Source organism: Pocillopora verrucosa, chromosome 3 (assembly GCF_036669915.1).
Source record: "Pocillopora verrucosa isolate sample1 chromosome 3, ASM3666991v2, whole genome shotgun sequence".
Taxonomy (NCBI): Eukaryota; Metazoa; Cnidaria; class Anthozoa; order Scleractinia; family Pocilloporidae; genus Pocillopora; species Pocillopora verrucosa.
In genome coordinates this window covers 345,856-367,160 of record NC_089314.1, presented here as the reverse complement: position 1 = coordinate 367,160, position 21,305 = coordinate 345,856, and the positions used below count along the sequence as shown (strand labels likewise).

Below are 21,305 nucleotides of genomic sequence, written 5' to 3'. Positions count from 1 at the left end.
TTTGATGAAAAGGGTGAGCTTGACCACATCATTCCCTCTGGCTTCTTGCAGGATAATGAAGATGATGATGAAAGTGAAACAGAGTGACAGAAATGAAGAATTGAATGATGTTGGAAGTGAAGATTATGCAGAAGAGAGCAGGCTACTGGATCATGACAGCGAAGATGATGAGGATGAAACTGACAAAGAGGAAGAAAGAGTCATTGCTCTTGTTCAAGTGGGAGAGGACCTTTTTGGCCAGGATGACCAAAGAAAAGAGTTGGAAGAACTTGAGAAAGATCAAGAGGAGACAGGGGTGATTACAGTGCAACCTGAAGAGTTACCAATTACTGCTGAAACCCATGAGACCAGCCACACTTTCAATGAACACAACTCATCTACATCTTTCTTATCCTCGACTCCAGCCAAAACTGTGGCAAAAGTTATTGGTGAGACAGTGGATGTTAAGAAACTTGACAGGGCTAGAAATAATCTTTGAGAAAACCTAAACAGAAGAAACAAAAAAATTTAAAGAATGGGAAAAATTATTCACAACCAGAAATGATTGTTTAGAGCCAACTCTGGATGTTATTGAGAAAGATGAGAAAGGATGCAACTTATACAAGACCCTGCGATTGTGTAGACAATAGTTAAAGCAATGGAAGATCACTGTACATTTATAATCGTATTTATATCTCCCATACCTTACACAAGTACCCCCGAGTGTCACCAAACCCAACACAAACATCCCGCAGTCAGAAAGAATTCTCTGACGGAATAGTTATCAGTGTGCTGTAAACAATAATAAAAATACCTTAGGATGACTCTTTTCAGTACAAAAAACATGTACATTTATGTTTAGCTGGTTTATGTACCGCATAATCAATATTAAGGAGTGGAAGAGGGGAGTTTAACATTAAGAGATAAGCTTAAAAAAATTTTAAAACTAGACCCTGTGAGCAGGGTAACTGGGATACCTGGATGGTAGTGGATCCTTGGAATCAAGTGTAGTGATACTATGGGTGTCGGACTAGTATACTGAAATAGTGAGCTTAGGATGACTCTTTTCAGTACAAAAAACATGTACATTTATGTTTAGCTGGTTTATGTACCGCATAATCAATATTAAGGAGTGGAAGAGGGGAGTTTAACATTAAGAGATAAGCTTAAAAAAATTTTAAAACTAGACCCTGTGAGCAGGGTAACTGGGATACCTGGATGGTAGTGGATCCTTGGAATCAAGTGTAGTGATACTATGGGTGTCGGACTAGTATACTGAAATAGTGAGCTCAAGTCTGGCCAAGGGCATACACCTATTTCAAAACATAGGCATGCTATGCATGCAAGAGTTATTTTTGTGGGGTGGGTGGATTACTTGAAACATTGTAAGTGATGTCTACATTCTTACAAAAGGAAAGAAGAGCGTTAACATGGAAAAGAACAAAAATGTCAAATTAACTCACACACAGGAATTTTTTGTAGATTGTATGCGTTGTACGAATAAATGTAACCAAAAATAAACTGTATTGGTGCCACGGATACCTGTTAGTACAAAATGCAGACAGCAGACTGCAGACCGGATACAAAATATAGACTGCAGAGTGGGTATAAAATGCAGACTGAGAATCTGAAGAGTTTTTACGTTTGGTATATAATAGCATGTCATCTTACAGCTTACCGAGCGTCACGCAATCGCTTTTCCGCGATCAGCTTTCACAATTATTTGCACAATTGTGGAATATTCCTGGCCCATTTCTTGATGAAAATCGATCGTAATATAACTTCAAGCCTTCAATATAGTCTTCTTACTTTGCGCGCGAGTTGGTTGGTGTGATGTCTGTACAGATTTTACCAACGTAATAAAAGTAGATGACGTGAATAACAGTGATGGTAAAGCACGCTTAAAACGGCAGAAATCGCCAGAAACTACAACGCATACACAGGGTATGAGAAAGTTTTATTGATTTTACGAGAAAAATGTTCATATTTCGAAATATTTATCGTTGTAAATCGACCATATTTCGTTCCCTATACTATTCCCTATAACGTGTTGAAATTTTCAACGGTTCCTCTCGTAATTGAACACCGAGTCACACAACGCCTGACGCGTTCATGAATTAATCGTTGGCCTTTTCTCGAGACGTGAGCTTGGGCCGCCTGTGACAAGACAATTGCGTAAACAATACTAACATAGTGACATTATACACAAAAAACACAGGATTTTGGATCATGTATTTATTAAAAGAGAATGTCCATACAACTAAAATGAAAACAAACATAAGATTCACCTTTTTGATCGTGAAATTAATACCATTCGCACTGTTATCGTAGCTACGTTCCCTGGCATCAAGTGAATCCAACATGGTGTCTTTCTTCACAAGCAGTTTGCATTCATTAGAGTTTTGTTCTTCAGTCTCACTGTAGTAGTGTTGTTCAATAGATTGCATAAAGTATATGCAGTTTTGGCTTCAGATTTCAGATTTTGCTTTTTACAACAAATGTACGTTTTTCAACTAAGACATTGGCATACTTGGCATACAAGGCATTCAAAGCTTTCATGGCTTTCAAGCGTTCGCGACTCAATCCGTTCCAAAATTACCGCTCAATAACATCTTTTGGTGTGGATTGGCCGCGAACAATACGACTTGTGTATGCGTCTGTGAGTATTTTGAGCGTTTGCGCTATAATACTCCAGGTGATCGTAATCCAAACACGTTGAAATACAAAACGACCGATATAAAAATTTTATAACCAAAAATCTCGTGATTCGTCATGTGACCCGGCCCTGTCTGTGCATGACAACGTCAATCATTATCAAGATAACACGCGTGATCAGCATGTCAACACCTCATTGGATCGCAGTTAGTTGTCATGGTGCTGAGGACCCAATGACCACTGGGTACTATTGCGCAATTTTTCCATTTTGTGGCGGAGGAAAAAAAAAAAAGACAAAAAAACAAAGGCATTTTTTGACTGAGCTACCAAAGGTATCACAGTAAAAAGTCCGAAGCACAAAAGGGTTTCTATCCCCATCAAACAACATATAAACAAGACACGAGCGCTTACCTCTCAATTTAAGTTATCCTTCTCAACTGATTCAGTTTTTTTTCCCGTTCCTTTGTTTTTCTGTCATCCCTGAACCCTTCTTTTTGCCACGAAAACGTTATTACCAAAGCGAAAATCTGTTTGCTTACCTTTCTATCGCTATAGTAACGACTTAAGAGTTTCATTTGAGGATGCGTTATTAGCAGCTACCGCTGACAATAAAGCGAAATTTAACTCGTGACCTGACGTTATAAGATCAAATCAATGCCGACACAGGCCCCACGCGGCTTCGGTATATTTGACGACGTCCGCGTTGTTGGATCTTAAAGTCCCTAATACCATTGCTGAGCGGCGACGCATGAGAAACGACAGAAAGAAGCGTAAGCGGCTTCAAAGAAAAAAGTTCAAAAGGACGAAGCAAGGAAAGCAGTTTACGAACGCATACATAAGTAAACCATGCAGAATGATCGATTCCTTTACCTTGCAAGGAAATATTACTTGAAGTGGCAGCAAATAAACGAGGCATACTGAAAAATTCAGGCAAAGGCGAGTACCCTATCACTGGGTTCTAGATTTGGAACCCACACCAGGGTGAGTGCTGCTTCTGAAAATGTACATGCACTTAAAAAGTCAGACTGATGGTGTATGTTGGGTTCTAGGAGAGGAGGGGAGGGGTGGCATTTTGAAATGAGTATGGTGCTTTATAGAGAAATGTCAGTGTTGAGTTTAAGCTATAGTCTATCAGATTTAATAAAAACACAATGATCATTTTCATCAAATTATATGATAACAACCACTTAATGCACATTTTTCTCCCATTCAATGTTAGCAAACTGACAAAATTTAGTCATAGCATCCCTGTAGTATTTATTTCAACAGTTAACAGGGGTGCAGAGGGGAAGATGTGACAAAAATAAACAATTGTTTTAACACCATGCCTGTAACTCATACACCCACCTCAAACAATAGAAATGCTTCCCTAAACTATTCTATTTTTCTTAATGTACCAGGCAGGTTCTTATCATGGCTAGTAATTTGCAGATGAACTGTCTGCCAGAATAAACACAACACAATAACCAAACTTTGTTAAAGGATCAAAGTTTGTTGTGAATCATCATTTCACCAGAAGAACATGTGTCTTTCAAAATAACACAAAATGGCTGCAAGATTGTAATACTACCAAATTTTTGAGGTTTGAAAAATTTAAAATACACCCATAGTCCTCTAAAGTGGTGTAGTCATGGTAAAAATTTACATTTCTTTTTATAAAATGTCGCTTAAAAACTTAAATTAACTTCACTTCATATCTGCAGCTTTTTTCCCCACAAGGTATTATATCTGGTAGAAATATACCAGAAATTTTCTCGATGCCAGCTAAGGGCTCCAAAAGACAAAGACAATGAAGACATCACAGTTCAACTTGGTCATGGTGTATTTGGCAGATGTCAAAAAAAGTATTACAAGGGAATTCCAGTAGCTGTGAAGGAGTACAATAACCTATCTTCTACTAAGGATATCCAACATGAAGCAGTTGTAATGGCAAGATATTCCCATCCATCTCTTCCTCACATCTTTGGAGTCAATTTAACACAAAATCCCTACTTTCTAGTTTCCTATTTCTATGATATTAACACTCAGACTTGTACTTTGTACAATACAAAATTATACTGTCCCACCATACCCTTCACAAAATATTCTGCTGGAAAGATTATGTTTGAACTGTGCCAAGCTCTACAGCATCTTCACATGAAACAACTTCTCCATCAAAATATCAAAAGTGATAATATTCTCCTAACAACTATGCACACTGGATTTCATCCCATGCTCATTGATTTTGGCAAGTCCATAGAAGTATCTGAAGCTACTTCCAAAAGGAAGTGTCTAATTGCACATGAACAGGATGACTATCGTAAAAAATACAGACACATTGCTCCTGAAATTATTTTTGGCCAGCCACCATCATTTGCTTCTGATGTATTTTCATTTGGTGTAGTCATGTCTGATATCAGTGCCAACATTCCTTCTGAAAATTGCTTTCTTGAAGGACAAACAAAATGCTTAAAAGATGATCCCAAATTAAGATGTTCGATTTTATACCTTCTCAATCAGCTTGAAAGAAATGCATCCCTTTGCAAATAGTGAAAGTAGTTCCCAGATGATAATTATGTATAGTATGACCAAATTAAATGCTGCATTCATAAGGTATAAAATGGTAATTATGACAGCAGAGGCCACACAGTCCAAATGTTGCAAAGTGCATGTGAGAGGCAGTTTCAGTTTGTTATTGTATTCACTACTGGGTTTTCAAAATGCATTCATTTTTCGGAAACTCACTGCAAAGATGTATTCATCTTCTGGTAGCCAGTGAAAACAATTACATCTGCAAAACTCGTTTCACAATATTATGAACAATGATCACTTTCTAACAACTACTTGAAGGGTTCACATTTATAAAAAAAAAAAATGAAAATCTTGAATTAAGAACTGAAATAAAAACTGACTGACAGCTGTTGGACCTTTGTCTGATGGCACTCTTGTGATCTTGTGTTAGATCCATTAGCCATTCTGTTTGTTACACTTCAAGGGTGATTTGTATGAAGGAGCTCTTATCCATAGTAAAAAAATCCACTGCAAAAGTATCATCTTCTTGCTATCTAAATAATATCAGTCAAAATGTCCAACCAAATTCAAATTAGTTCAACACAGCAGTAGCACTCTGAGATAGGCCTAAAGTAGGTTTACAATCAAAGCCAATAATTTCAACTTTCATTATTCAACAGAAATGAACATTTGTTTTTATTCCAGATAAGCACAGTTATTGGTGGTTATTGTCAAATTGGCAACTAATACTGCATACACATTGCTTACAAGTCCCTCAGCAAATAAGTAAGGAAAAATGCCCATAGTAAAAATGTTGTGCACATTCTACTGGTGCATGAAAATCTTAATTATAGTGAACAGAAAGACATTTGCATTCAATGAATTGATTGTTGAGCTCTGTTAAGACAAACAACAAACACAAGAAGCCAAATCGGCTGTTCGGACAGAAATTGAACATTCATAACGTGGCCGCGTGAGGTATACGTGTCGAAGGGTCTCACTCAAGACTTAACTAAGCTTAACATTTCTACGTGAATGCGTCGCACACCGTGCCACTTACTTTGCGTGTGAAAGAAGCGGCCATGCAATGCTACACTATTTATCTTTGCAAGAACAATTTAGGTTTCCGGTCTTTCACTTTTTTTCTCGTACACAGAAAGGCCAAAAACTAGCAGCTGTATAAAGTACTAAATATCTCTAGCTTACCTCAACGGAATGGCCCGTTTTTGGCGTCAAAAATTTGAGATTCCGACGTCCAAATACCGAACACGATAAAAGCGGCGTGCTACAAGCGACCCTTAAGGGAAAGTTGATAATTGACACCACTTTTAACCCCAGTTGCCACGCAACGGGTTAAGAGGTTTCAGGTGTCAGAAGGTCTCAGAAGCGTTCTGGAACCAGGCCCTAATCTACTTGAGCAGTATCCTTCGTTTGCAAAAATATTTTGATGGCTTTAGGGGGTACTAGAGGGGCATCATTCGATGCGTTCACTCTAAATGATCAAATATTTGAAAATGAAACGGCCGACCTTCAAAATTTTTAAGTCGGATTTTTCGTTCCTTTGCGATCGAGTTAGACCTTGTGGAACTCAGAATATAAAGTAGCAATGCTATAGAATACTCTTTTTGGAAAATAATGGACGTCAAGGTCTTTTAAGGTGACAGAACAAACTCCCGAGTCAACGACACAACGATTCTCTAAAGCGATGCGAATTGTGGCTGTAAACCGAATACCGAACTTTCGAAATTCAAGCAGGGCCTAACGACAATTTAACGACTCCATTGGCCGGTAAGTATTACGTTTGACCTACAATGTGCTCAAAAAGTATTGTTTAATAATAGAAGATTTTGCGTCAAATTGTAGTACCTTCAGAATTTTCATCATAGCGCTACGCAATTTCTTGCCGTGAAGGCAACTAAACAACGATCTGTGCATGATGAGTTTTACGGCGTGGGCTTTTTGCACGTAAGAAATTCGAACGTTTTCCGCTTATAACCGCAAATCAAGAATTGTTTTGAATAAAACTGTCGTCCCGAAATATCTCTTGGTCATTTTCCTCTTGCTCCCCATTAATAAATACCATGAAACTTGAGATTTCCTCACACACGGATAAATTTGCATAATTCACTCTGAAATTTGATCCGCATGCCTATTTGCACACATGTGAAAATATTTAGCGATTTTAATCTTTCATTTCGTTTTTTGACTAAAAAATTAATCGCGAAACAAATAATCGCAGCAATGCGACGGCTGAACTCCTTTCGGGTGGGCAAATATTCCCTTGACGGAGCAAATAATCGCAGCAATGCGACACAAAACCTGCAGGAGATAAAAAATTGCGATCACGATCGCCGACGCGAGATACGAAATCGAACGATATTGGAGAAGACCGAACTGAATTCCGAGCATTATCCGCAGGTTTCCATTGTTATGGACATACGGAAGGACTTACACTCTGGATAGCATAGTATCTACGACTTCACAGAAGTCCGTAGATTCAAAAAGGAGTTAAGATCGGGGAATATCGGATCAAAATCGGCAGAGTTTGGCTCGATACTATTGTTACACTCACTCACTCAGAAGGACACCATAGCAGCTTACGCCTCTTTAGGCAGTAAGCTACAAAAACCAATAAGGCATTACGTCATTTGTTGACACTCAATCTCTTACCGCTTTTACGAGGTGTTTGGTGTTACGCACTAAACACAAAAATGAGGAGATATTCATTTCAGTTTTCATATCTGCACGTGATTCAACTCTTTTCCTGAATTGTCCAATCCTAAGAACAAATCCATCACGTGATATCGGTATGGTTTCTCGAAATGGTTCGATGATGAAAGACATATATATAAACTGCAGCTAGAATTCGGTCATAAATTCCATTTTGAACACGAGATGTGCGGTTGAATCTTGACCTTGCACGCGAAAGCTTATTTTGTCATTTCACTCGGGAATCAGTACCTCAGGTTGGTTTTGAATTTTCCTTCCATTATTTGCAAAATATTTAATTAAGTTGGCTTAGTTGTCCTTGATTCGCAATTAAATGTTTAATGTTATGTTTTATCCTGTTTTTTGCAACTCTAAAGAAACTGTCTTAATAGGGGAACTATTCGCAGAAACAGTATGTTAGTATCGCATTCAGTTGTCGAGCTTTTTTTAAATCGAATGCAATGAGCGGCATTAGAGTATTTTGGCGGAATGACTTGCCAATGAAGATTTTAGCCAACTTGGATCGTCTGTAATACGTGACTCAAACTTCTGTATTACAATATAAAGCAGGCGAGTGCTGTGTCAGTAGAAAGGGCTCTTGGCCGCATAGTGTCGGTAATTTGATAGTTAATCTTTTATAACACAGCCTATATAATGACTGATTCCGTTTCACATCAACTTTCGATTAGAAGAAAAAAGAAGAAAAAAATCAGCGACAGCAACACCTTAGCCTGTGAACAGCCGCCCCCTGCACTAGAAAAACAGTATCAATTCTCCAAGCCTGTCAACAAGTTTTGCCGACATTCACCTGGGAGAACTTCGGATTTTGATAAATTTAACGCCTGCTTATGTTAGGAGTGAATGGTTAAAACTCTTTGTGAAAGTAGTGCACGACGTTTGCAATTGTCGTTTCGATTCTTGGATATACAAACGGCAAATAGTGCAATTTGTTAAAAAAAATGTTGACTTCATACTTTCATTTTCAAATGCGAAAACTACATACAGAACTCGAAATTTTTCACCAACCTGCGATCAGGAATCCTTTTTTGGTGTATTTCCTTTTGGTATTGCGTACGTTTAATAAAACCAAGGTAAACATTTCGTTACGTTTCAGAATGCAACCATTGTGTATTGATGAAAAACAGCGACAGAAGACTGACAGGGGGTGGGTAACAGCTGCGCACTGGAAGATCGCTTGTTTGCTCACCATGGCTGTCTTGCTGGTCCTGTTATTGATATTTATTACGCTGTATGTTTCGGGGCAAAGGGCATGCGGGGCACAGAAAGGTAAGACATACGTTTGAAGAAGGATGTTTATGTGCAGTTATGGTATGTGCAGTTATGGTGAAGGACGATTAGGGAAAAAAAGATAAAAGACCCTTATATGTAATCTTCTTTCGTGCATAATATTCATTACATTTATCGTATTCCTCATTCAGTATATACGCTATTATTGATCAATTCAGCGGCTCGTATTTCACTGTGTAGCCTGCTTCGAAGGGGCTATAACTCCAAGCAGAAAAACTCTGTCCGTAACTGAACTCGGTTAGTGAGGGGTATTTCTTGATGTATGAAAAACAAATTTCTGGAGTTTGACTGGTAATCAGCCTTCTCATATATCGCTTAATTTGGCTCCGCGATGCGCACTGGATGTGTCAAATCTGACATTTCAATATCCAATGAAAATCAAGGAAAATGGTTCTTGCCAAGAAGGTTAACTTACCTACGCCACGATGCAATCATAGTCGTAGTTATGTTTACATACAAATCTGCAAATTACCTATGCTCAAAGACGTGGATATCGCATGAGGTGCCTGATACACCACATAAAAGCACAAAGAGAGAGATCACTTACCATGGTTTCCTCAGAAACCTTTTTTTTATTAGAGTTTTTGGTATCAGAACGTTCGTAGAGGAAACCGTTTCGAGCAAGCGAGTGAAAGATTTACACAGCGATGTGAAATCACCCCTATGAAGTCGCAAAAAATATACCTCTTATTGCCAACCGTATTTGGGGTCCATACCAAGAGTTATTTTCTCTTCTTGACTCATGGGCCGAGCGCAAAGCACGTGAGCCATCAGTCACAAAGGCGAAAACGAGGAACAGAAACATAATGCACGGATCGAAAGAACGAGATTTGTAAGATATTTTTGCCTTATCTCCTCAGTGTGTTTTACCGAGAGAGGATAAAATGGTTTTACCTGTTCTGTGAACGATTTTTATTCTCACAAAGCAGCTTTAAATGACGAAAGTAGAAAGCAATTCGAAACAAGTTAAATCCAGTCTAGAGCTCTTTTCATAGCACATCATGAAGAAAACAAAATATTCAGACTCTCATTTTCCCACCCAAATGAAAGAGTAACTATGGTGAAATTAGCGAATCATTTTGGCCATTCTCTCCATTTAGATTTTAGCGGGCAGTCCTGGAAATTTACGCACCAAAAAATTGGCCTGTACTGCGCGCACATTATCTCAGAGACTATATCTTATCTCTCTTCTCAATAGAAGTGTTTGGGTCAGCATCTGTTACGCTGATCAACCACTCGTTGGTGACACATTAGTTGGGAAGTTACCAAAACGTTGCAAAACAACTTCTCATTGCTGTTGGCAGTTCACAGTTGCATTAATTACCCCTTGCAGCTTCTTATGGAAAGGAATTTTTAAGCTTCTTGCGATTGAAACGTCTTGCTGATGACCTACACTTTCTCTTCTTTGACTCACTTGAGCATTCCTGCGCCAATTAATGCGGTTCTTGCGCAACTATCATGCATCAGTCAATGCAACACATCCAACCCCCCCTCCCCCCCTTTGCCGTGAAAAGCGGCCTCATTAAAGAAAAGAGCCGGCCCTCAAATGCAGAGAATGTTGAGCTTTTTCAGTGAGGCTTAGCTCTTTTATTTCAGTCAGTAAAACGTCTGGTTTGCTCAAGGGCTCAAATCATTACCCAGCACCTTGTCCCTCTTTCGTAAACAATCAGTTCTTTTAACACCTTTCTTTATCATGGCTGTCTCTAGAAAAACTGGACTCAATAAACGAAGCCACTGAAGCTTTGTCCAAACGCCTTGACTGGCAAGACAAACAAATCGGTCAGGATCTCGTAAATTTGAATGTCACGAACGCATCTCAAAGGACAACGGTCTTGGAAATGCAAGGTATGTATATTTAGAACTTGTGGTGGTGTTTCTTTAATGAGGTTTTGATTTGTGAAAAGGTCATAGCTGGTGTGGAGGTCGTTGTTGTCATCTATATAGATGTGCCTGCTCTTAGTTGGTAAACCAGCCGTCCTTGTTTTAAGAAATCAGTTTTAGGTCAGATGTGTTAACTCGTCTTTGGGAAAACTGGATAATTTGACAAAACTTTACAGAACTTTAATGCTTGCATTACAGCTGCTGGAGTATTTGGGCTGCAATAGGATGGGCTAGAATCCTCACCGGGAAACCCAGTTTGTCCTTTGTCTTTGGCACTTAAATGGGTAATCGCTTGTCTTAAAATCCTTTTCTATTTGTCATGACTGTCTCCCGAAAAGATGGACTCAATGTACAAAGCTTTTGAAGCATTGTCCAAACGTCTTGACTCACTGGACGTAAATATGGGAAGAAAACTGGATTTAGTAAATGCATATGTTAAGAACGCATCTCAGAGGACAACTGCTTTGGAAATACAAGGTATGCACTTTAAGTCGTGTGTATGCGTGTGCATCTGCACTCTTATTTCACTGTTCATTTAACGTCTTTGAAGAAACTGAAGGCAGTGAAACGGAAGCCTTTTCTACAAGGTTTGATGGTGGAATTTCACAATTTTTCTTTGTACCACCTAAGTGTGTGATCGGTCATTTTAGCTTTATTTTGTCGCGATTATCTACAGATAACCAAGACTCAATCTTCAAAGCCATTGAAGGAAACTTGGGCCTCTCTCTCAAACAAGAAGATGCAAAACGAAAAACAAGTCTGACTCAATGATGAACATTTCTCCTACTTGTGGCTGTTCACGTTGAGTCACCAATCCTCCCTTGTGATATCATTTTCCTACACAGTTAAACCTGTATTAGGTGGTCACCTACGAAGAATGGCTGGGGGGGGGGGGGGGCCCACGTAAGACAGGTTCCACAGAAAAGAGGTCATATAAAAACGACGTAAAACGCCAATTTGAAGCGCGAAAATTTTACCAATATGCAAGTGGAAAGTACGCATCTAAAGTATGTTCAAGGATGTGATGTAACGCAATCTGATCGCATCTAACCTTTGCTTGCGAATGACTTAGTGATCTTTGGCTTTATTTCTTCGAATGTATTCCACACAAACCTTCTATCAACACCGACATTGTTTCCTGAAAGTAGACTTTCAAAAGTGTAAAAGATTTATTTGACAGTTCGATTTAATTTCATTTAAATATGCTTGCGTGTCAAAATCTCAGTTCATGGAAAATCCCAGATATCTTTTCCTTACACAGATAACCTTCAATACCACTTTGTAAATTATGTGAAAATTACAATCACGCAGGGCAGTGTAACTTGGAAATGATACTTGGAAACAGCGATAATCTCATTGTGAAATTCATTTTGATTCCGTAAGAATCGAAATTTGTCTTTTTTGACATTTCGAATTCACACCATGAATCAATATGTTTTTTGTCCTTCACATTTATTATTGAAAGATCTTTGTTTATGTCTCAATTTCTTCAGGAAGACTGGCTCTCATTAACAAGACAATCAAGGCGTGGTACACAAGTCCTCACTCGTTTAACAAAAGTATCGTAAGGAAACTGGATGTCGTGATTAAGTCAATCGAAGAGCTCTCTTTGCAATTTAAGAACACGTCTGAAACGATAAAGGTATTGGCTATGCCAGGTATGCATCTTTAAAATAATTTTCACTTGTCTGTTGTAAGCAATGTAGGATTGCTTGATTTTGCTTTACCTTCCTATGGAAACTCGCATCACCCTATCAACTATTATGATGTAAAAATAATCATGGTACAATCAGAGAAGAAAGCGGCATTGACAAATAAAAAAACTGAGTAATTCTTCAGTTGCAGGATACGCTCTACAATTTCCGCAGAGAGGAACCAGTGATTACGTCATCGTCACACGTGGCATGCCAAACCTGTCAGCTGTAACGGTTTGTCTGTGGATGAAAACCGCTGATACTAGAAATGAAGGAGCACTCCTGAGCTATGCTGTATCTGGAGAAAACAACGAGCTTCTCCTGACTGACTATAGACTATTTAGGATCTACATCAACGACCATGGAAGGTTTGGGTATTTCATCTGAAGTTTTGTCCTGTTATTAATCCCAACAGTTATTTTGATTTAATGTTGCTGTAAACTTTAAAATACTCAAAGTACACTTCTCGCGTTTTGCTGCTAATTTTAGTGGTTATACTTCTGTATCCGCCAATGATGGAAAGTGGCATCATATCTGCTTAACATGGGAGAAAACCACTGGATCATGGAAATTATTTCGAGATGGTTCGGTTGCCGCTCGTGGTAAAAGTCTCCAAACAGGTAAATTCTTCTTTTAGTAATTGTCCCTATAATAGTATTTAATGTTAAGTGTGTGTAACTGCTAATACGAGGCGGCCGAAATGACAAAACCGCCAGGATTCCACAAGATTGATTTGAATAAACGAAGTACAAAGTACAAGTAGACTTAAAAGTAGTTATAGATAGACGAAGATAGACTTGTACTCCATACAAAACAAAGCTTAAACATCTCTTAAAGCTGTTTCGTTAAACACGGTCAGTTAAAAGGTTGTTTTCTTCAGGGAAGCTACCTAAACCAATGTTTGCTGTTGACTATTGAATGTTGTCAGCTATTGTATGCTGTCTATTGAATGTTGTCAGTTCTCTGTTTCTGATTTCACTCCGAAAAACCCAGTTTGCATTTACATTTTAACGGACACTGTAAGCGAATCTCCCTGAGAGGAAACTGCGTAAAAGTGTCCCGGACACTAACCGTAAATAATTGCGTTGTGAACTAAACTGCCTTCTGCGGAGAAGAAACGATTAGTGAAAAATTCCCTCCTGAATGCTCTATATGTGATCTGTAAGTAACGCTGAGAAAAACCACCCTAAGAAGCTGAAAAAGGCGAAAGAAGACTAAGGATACTCGAGAAACCGAGAAATGCGCAAAACAAGGAAAATATATCTGACAAACTCTGACGAGGTAATGATCACTGATGCCAAAAAAGAAATACTTGAAAAACATGCAAAACCTTGACAAAAATGCACGTGACTGTGATGGTGAAATCACTTGATAAACGATTATGAAATTTATCACTTAAATGCTACAGTGTACGTTATGTTAGTCATTTAAAGATAAAGTGCGTAGTTCCCAAAGAGTAATTGGAACAAATAGAGCAACATGACTCACTTATTCGGTAAATTATTGATTAGGAAAATTAAAAAAAAGGAAAGAATGTACTCACTTTTCAGCTTTTTATCATTTCCTTCAGAGATCTTAATCTTAATCAAAGCAAAAGATAAAGTTGAATCTTTTTTAACTGGTGAATTTATCTTTTTCCTTAATTTCCTGTTAATGTCCCCACAGGTCACATGATTCGTGCAAATGGATCCCTGGTACTAGGGCAGGAGCAAGACTCAAAGGGGGGAAAATTTGAAGCCCATCAATCTTTCATCGGTGAAATGACAGGTGTCAACATTTGGGATCACGTCATAAAAGACCAAGAAATCGCACGCATGTCAAAGTCGTGCCTTACAGGGGTGGGCAACGTGTTTCAGTGGCGCGAGTTCAAAGCTCACATCAAGGGCTCAGTGAAGATAATTGAGCCATCGTGCTGAAGTGAAAACATCCATGATATGATTTGTGAACATTGTGAAGGATGTTACATTAAAAACAACCTTTGAAAACTCTTTGTTGATAATCTGATGTGTGCCCGCATCTTTTCTTTTTTATCCTACCAATGAGTGTGGAAAGTAACTCGGGAATGTCTTGATTTGGTTTTCCTATCAACTGATGAGATGCAAAACAAAAACCATTCGCACCGTGAAGACGTGTTTTCTCGTGCCCTAAACAGTTTGCCTGTTTTACCGTCTCCTTTTATGTTTGTGTCGGTTTTTTAATATCATTGTTGTTCTCGCTGGTTGAAAAGTTGCAAAGTTGCAAAATGCAAACTTCCGAACGCATTATAAAGATATTGCTCACTCCCTATTTGGCTATTTTGCCGACTTCCCTCGGATCAAATAACAAATAACTTGCTCAATTTTTGTTACGAAAATGAGCTTACTCAGACTTTGATTCTCTGCGAGATACTTTAATGATTTTGATTTTAATTACGCAATAGAGCACCATTATCATTGCATACACCAACGACAGCAATAGTATCGAGGTTAAAAATTTTGGCCCTTATTATGCGCATGCGTAAGGTAGCGCACGGTTATCCTTTTTAGTGTGGACAGAAGACATTTAAATCGTTCTTTTTTTTAATATTAATTGGAAACTTCTGGTGCGTTACGTTTGCATGTTTCGCCCTAATAACATGGATTAGCCTTTACATAGGGCTATTCTTTTTTTTTGTGAAATTATATACATGAAAGCTCTATTAATCAAATGTTTTGAGCCTCTTTTTGTACATGATGCTATAATGCTACAATTTTGACATATTCTTAACTATATTTATGATTTCCTTGTTAACATATTGTAAAGTTACACGTTTGTTGTTTCTGATTTATCAAAGACAGATTATTATTATTATTACTATTATTGTTATTATTATTATTACTATTATTACTATCATCATCATCATCTTTTTGTTGTTATTATTAAACATGTGCAGTCTGACTCATTCAATTCAAGGTGACCCCTACAGGTGCTAAAGTTCGGCACAATCTTATAAAATGAACTCGAATATGTTGGCTATTTCCTAAAAAATGGTGAAGCGGCCCTCAAAGGTTATCGATTATCTAATACCTTAATAATTTTGGAGGGTAGGAACATGTTTATCGTGGATATGACATTTCACGACGCCTATGTTCGCATCTAATTTATTTGAACAACGCTTGACTGTCGTAACGGGTTCGAAACACGATTCAAGTTTAAACTATAGGCCGTACTGAGGCTTTCTTATTGACTTAAAAATGATAACCAGTATACAGGATTGATTTCTGTTTATTGACGGACAACAAAACTCATTCAGGTTTCTCCAAAAAACTTTCTTTAGTGCCATTAATAAATCAAGAACTATGAATAAAAGTAAACGATAGATCGCCCACTGAAAACTTTATAATTAATGAACAACTCTAGTGAACGAATAGCTGTTTTGTTTGACATCATAAGCATGCATTATTGTCGTCTCGAAAAAACTTAAAACTTGTTTAGTTGACATTTGTCAAAATACATTGTGATTAATAAATGTTCCCTTAGTTTATTTCATGACTCAGCCTTATTGAGGACTTCTTTCTGCCGCCATGTTCGCTAAAGAGTCGCTTGGTTTTTATCTTTTCTTGATATTTGTGGCTGCTTCTCAATACTTTTTTACAACTCATTGCTTCGTTCGGGCTTTTTTTTGTGATGTTGTAGATTTAATGGCAGCAAAAATGACCTACGATTCGAGATAAGGGAAGGTTCTATTATGAAAAAGCCGGTCCGCGCTGCAAACGTTTGTCTAGTGCAAGATGAAATTGCATGCATACTGCTGTACTGCGCTACAGGTCTACCTTGAAGGTATGCTGAATGGATGTCAGTGGTTTCATAGGTGTACCGAAGTGCAGTAGTTTTCAAAGAAGTTTTTCATAGCCTTTTTAACAATTAGACTGAGTTCCGAGTTTTCTCAATATGCAAATTGATCCACTGTGTTTCTGCTGGAGAGAAAGTATTAAATAAAAAGGCTGGTCTTAACTGTTTTACTGTAGGGAAACAAGTATTTTTTGCACGTAACACACGTTGTTTTTGACACTGGCACACTTTTGGAGCAAATATACAAACAATCCTGTTCGTTTCTTTGTGACTGATGTGAAGCAAAAGACACAGCTTTTACAGTTCTATCTTAATTCCAGTTGGATTCAAACGATAAAACAGTTTGTGAATATAGCCTGTGATAACTCATTTTAAGCCTTCCTCTTTTACTTCTGGCTCAGAAGATAATATAAAGGTTATGAATTACAGATGTCAGATTTATGTAAAAGCAGTCTTGTACAGGGAACCATCGCAACAAGAGTTCTGCTTGTCGGTGGATAACTGACAAAACGTACAGTCGAACTGTATTAAGCAGCACTGAATGAAGCGGTCACCCCGCATCAAGTGGTCGGTGTTCAAAGACCCGAGAGTTTTGTTTGCCCCTTTGTATCATTTTCAGCTCTATTAGGCGGTCACCCCATTTTGATATGAATAAATCGCACAGATTTCAACATGTGAATTTCCATCAAATATTTAGTTCTGTAAAACAAAGATAGATACAATTTAGGTACAATTTGCGACGACTTTTCGCGCATATTTGGGGCGTTCCAATAGTCTTACAAAATGAAATTAAGATTAAACGACTTCAGATAATCTAAAAGTTAAAACGAAAGGAAAATACAAAACTATAAAATGTCTTGGTAACTGGGGGGTGGATCCTCGTGCAGAAAATAAAGTCGTAAAATCTGTTAACTCTATACTAACCTTATGGCCGGCGCCGACCACGTGTCGATTAACAGCAAAGTGACGATTAACAAACTACAAAAGATCAATTATAAAGGCGAGAGCAGGTATGAGTATCTTAGAAAAGTTTGGTTTACTTGCCAAATGATAAACTTTCCTCGCCACCTCAGTCCCCCCTTAAAACGCGACAGTTGACAAAGCACATTGTCCTCTACAACTTTTTCTTCTTCGATTCCGAATATTCCTTTGTTTGCCTCAGGAGTTTTGCTAAACAAATAAGGATATCCGCCTTAACACGACAGATCTCATGACTAAATATCCAAGTGGTTACGCCACTTCACTGGTTACGCATTCTCGTAAAATTTGTGTTACGAGATGATCGCTTACCTCATGTATCTTGACACGTACTGTAAACTTCACAAAAAATAGGCAGTCGATGACTGCATATAGCTTACTGCACCTGTTATTACTTAGAATACCATATTTAACCGCCCTGAAACGACACTAGAAATTACTCACAACTCAAGATATAGTGCAACCAAAAATGCAAGCTCCGCGATGAACGAAACAAATATATTATTAGTATAAATATAATATGCTAACACATTGACACCTGAACCACCCGTAACTGCCCCTACCTCCCTTACTAAGTAGAATTTTTGTCCCCAAACTTCCTCTATCGTTAGGAGATAAAAAAAACCAATCAGAATCCTTCGTTTGCAAAAATATGTTGATGGCTTTAGGGGGTATTAAAGGGGCATTATTCTATGCGTTCACTCTAAATGATCAAATATTTGAAAATGAAACGGCCGACCTTCAAAATATTTAAGTCGGATTTTTCGTTCCTTTGCGATCGAGTTAGACCTTGTGGAACTCAGCATATAAAGTAGGAATGCTACAGAATACTCTGTTTGGAAAATAATGGACGTCAAGGTCTTAAAGGTGACAGAACAAACTCTCGAGTCAACGACACAACGGTTCTCTAAAGCGATGCGAATTGTGGCTGTAAACCGAATACCCAACTTTCGAAATTCAAGCAGGGCCTAGCGACAATTTGACGACTCCATTGGTCGGTAAATATTACGTGTTCAAAAAGTATTGTTTAATTGAAGATTTTACGTCAAATTGTAGTACTTTCAGAAATTTCATCATAACGCTACGCAATTTCTTGCCGTGAAGTCAACGAAACAACGATCTAAGCATGATGAATTTTACGGCGTGGATTTTGTGCACGTAAGAAATTCGAACGTTTTTCTCTTATAACAGCAAATCAAGAATTGTTTTGAATAAAACTGTCGTCCCGAAATATCTCTTGGTCATCATCGGCAGAAATATTAGACAAGATGGCGGCCGCGCTTGCGCATTTCGTCCATAATGGCGTCCAAATAATATAAGAAACTGTATGAAAATTTGTAAAATTTCTACAATATAACAATCAGGAGCTCATGGTCCCGTCTGCTCTCGATCGAGACAGTATTCATCAAACCTCACAGGGACTCGATAAATAAAAACCACTTACTTCCCGAGCCAGTTCTTTTGTCATTGATCATTGACCTAGGTCGCCATACAGTTCTTCAAAATCCGTCGTTCTCCATCCCAAACACTCGCCTATTACAGGAAAGTGCATCAATAAAGTCAACTGCTCTCGATCGAATTGACTGCTACAGAGTTCGAAGCGTCCAAATATCCTGTAAAATTGCCATTTCCTCCCATCAAAAAAGTTCCCAACGCGCCAGAATATCCCCTATTTTCCATGTTGAGTAAGTGACGAGACGCCATGTTGAAAACTATGACTGAAACATTTAAACACGAGCAACGCTGATCTTCGAATCGTCGGCCCTATTTGTTTATGATCTTGCAGGGAAATAAATGAGTTCTCAGGTCCTTTTCGGAATAAAAATATGCCAGGCATTGAATGCAAATTCAGTGGTCTTAGCGCGAAAATTAAATTAAAGCAAATCAAAATTCGGACATCATGTCAACGCTCTGCCTCGAAAAATCCCAAAGATTTACTTGCAGGTCTTCTTTTCTTTTTCTTTTCATCAAATAGAAGATCTGCGGTGCTCAAATTGTATAACTCATGGTACGAAACACTCTTCTTTGCAGATCGAGCCGTGATCGCCGCCATACTGAATTCTCTTGATACTCTATTGTTCCGGAGTGTAATACGATATACCGCTGATAATTGTTAGTGTTCTCGAAATGTCCTTGATTTCTGGCGATGTTTTCCTCTTGCTTCCTATTTATAGATACCATGAAACTTGAGATTTTCTCACACACGAAAAAAATATGCATAATTCACTTTGAAATTTGATCCACATGCCTATTTGCACACATGCGAGAATATTTAGCGATTTTAATCTTTCATTTCGATTTTTGACTAAAATAATCAATCGCGGAACAAATAATCGCAGCAATACGACGGCTGAACTCCTTTGGGGTGGGCAAATATTTCCTTGGCGGTGCAAAGAATCGCAGCAATGCGACACAAAACCTGCAGGAGACAAAAAATTGCGATCACGATCGCTGACGCGAGATACGAAAATCGAACGATATTGGAGAAGACCGAACTGAATTCCGAGCATTATCCGCAGGTTTCCATTGTTATGGACATACGGAAGGACTTACACTCTGGATAGCATAGTATCTACGACTTCACAGAAGTCCGTAGATTCAAAAAGGAGTTAAGATCGGGGAATATCGGATTAAAATCGGCAGAGTTCATTGTGGGCTCGATTCCGTTGTTACACTCACTTACTCAGAAGGACACCATAGCAGTTTACGCCTCTTTAAGCAGTTAGCTACAAAAACCAATAAAGCATTACGTCATTTGTTGACACTCAATCTCTTACCGCTTTTGCAAGGTGTCTAGGTGTTACGCACTAGACACAATCAAAGTGCTCTGTGAGCAAACTCGTGAATTGACAGATGACTTATCTAATTTTTTGGATTATGTTTAAGGTTATCTGGTTTAGGGAATTTTGTGGTTGATTGTCATATTTAGAGTACGAGGAGTAGTTCAGTGTTCACTAATTAACTAAAGTAACGTTGGGATAAGAAGGCATTACAATTGAAATGATCATGCTATTACATTTGACAAGGGAGAATGATGTCATGTATTTTAAACATTTATTTTTTTTTTAGAGGGCACAGTAACGAATCCCGCAATCTGATTGGTTCTTTACCCGGTTGATATTTTCCTATCCTGCCCACGGGCCACGGTAACGCTTTCGTGAGTCGCCGAGTACATCCCAACTTTCGTTGCCATTTTTCATAAATATATCTCGTTTTTCCGGCTGTGCAGTATTTTTAAGCAAACACATCGGTCACAACCTTAAGCCAATAAATAACTTATGAATCCTCTGTTTTCTCTGACTCAAATCACTTTGGTCGACAGAAAAATATTGGTTTCAGAATGGATTTGTATAAGCAATGGTGTCAATTACGTTGGTTGACAAGCGGCCTAAGAACCGTCTGCAGTTAATTTTAATCGTTCACAAAAAGTACATACTAAGTTAAAACGTGAAGTATTTGGTTACAGTTAAACTAAACGATGTAACTTTTATTAATTTAATATCTGAATTTTCTCAAACAATTTGTTCGCAGTAAAAGAGCGAGTGAAGTTTTAATTTAAGTTCTACAACTAATTCGTGCTCTCGGTGAGTCTTTCCAAGTCCGTTCAATTTGGACATTTGTACCGTGAATTGCACAATAGAAATTGAAGGAGTTCAATGAGAAAAGGCCGCATTAAATCCCCGTTTGTTTCGTTGGAGTGTGCCATTCGAATGTAGTTTTTTTGGAGGAAAGACCAGATTTACACACGCCATTGCAGCAAACAAACGAACAAACTCACAACTTCAAAATAACAAAAATTGA

General features: G+C 38.2%; 1 protein-coding gene and 1 pseudogene across 3 annotated transcripts in view; both read left to right on the top strand.

Moving 5' to 3' along the window:
* Window positions 1-14,683, top strand: part of LOC131769673 (neuronal pentraxin-2-like) — a 33,916-nt gene extending 19,233 nt beyond the window's left edge. The window contains exons 1-8 of one of the 3 annotated variants that reach the window (XM_066163873.1): window positions 6,699-6,912; window positions 8,948-9,120; window positions 10,849-10,986; window positions 11,361-11,499; window positions 12,516-12,680; window positions 12,862-13,084; window positions 13,206-13,336; window positions 14,382-14,683. In XM_066163873.1, the coding sequence (XP_066019970.1) occupies window positions 10,942-10,986; window positions 11,361-11,499; window positions 12,516-12,680; window positions 12,862-13,084; window positions 13,206-13,336; window positions 14,382-14,632 (954 nt within the window). In that variant the 5' untranslated portion in view covers window positions 6,699-6,912; window positions 8,948-9,120; window positions 10,849-10,941 and the 3' untranslated portion in view covers window positions 14,633-14,683. Of the gene's footprint in view, window positions 1-6,698; window positions 6,913-8,039; window positions 8,091-8,947; window positions 9,121-10,848; window positions 10,987-11,360; window positions 11,500-12,515; window positions 12,681-12,861; window positions 13,085-13,205; window positions 13,337-14,381 lie in introns of those variants that run through there. The other 2 variants (XM_066163874.1, XM_066163875.1) reach the window with 2 other exon arrangements.
* LOC131780222 (probable serine/threonine-protein kinase DDB_G0281745) lies at window positions 56-5,163 on the top strand (annotated as a pseudogene).
* Window positions 14,684-21,305: the final 6,622 nt, after the last annotated feature.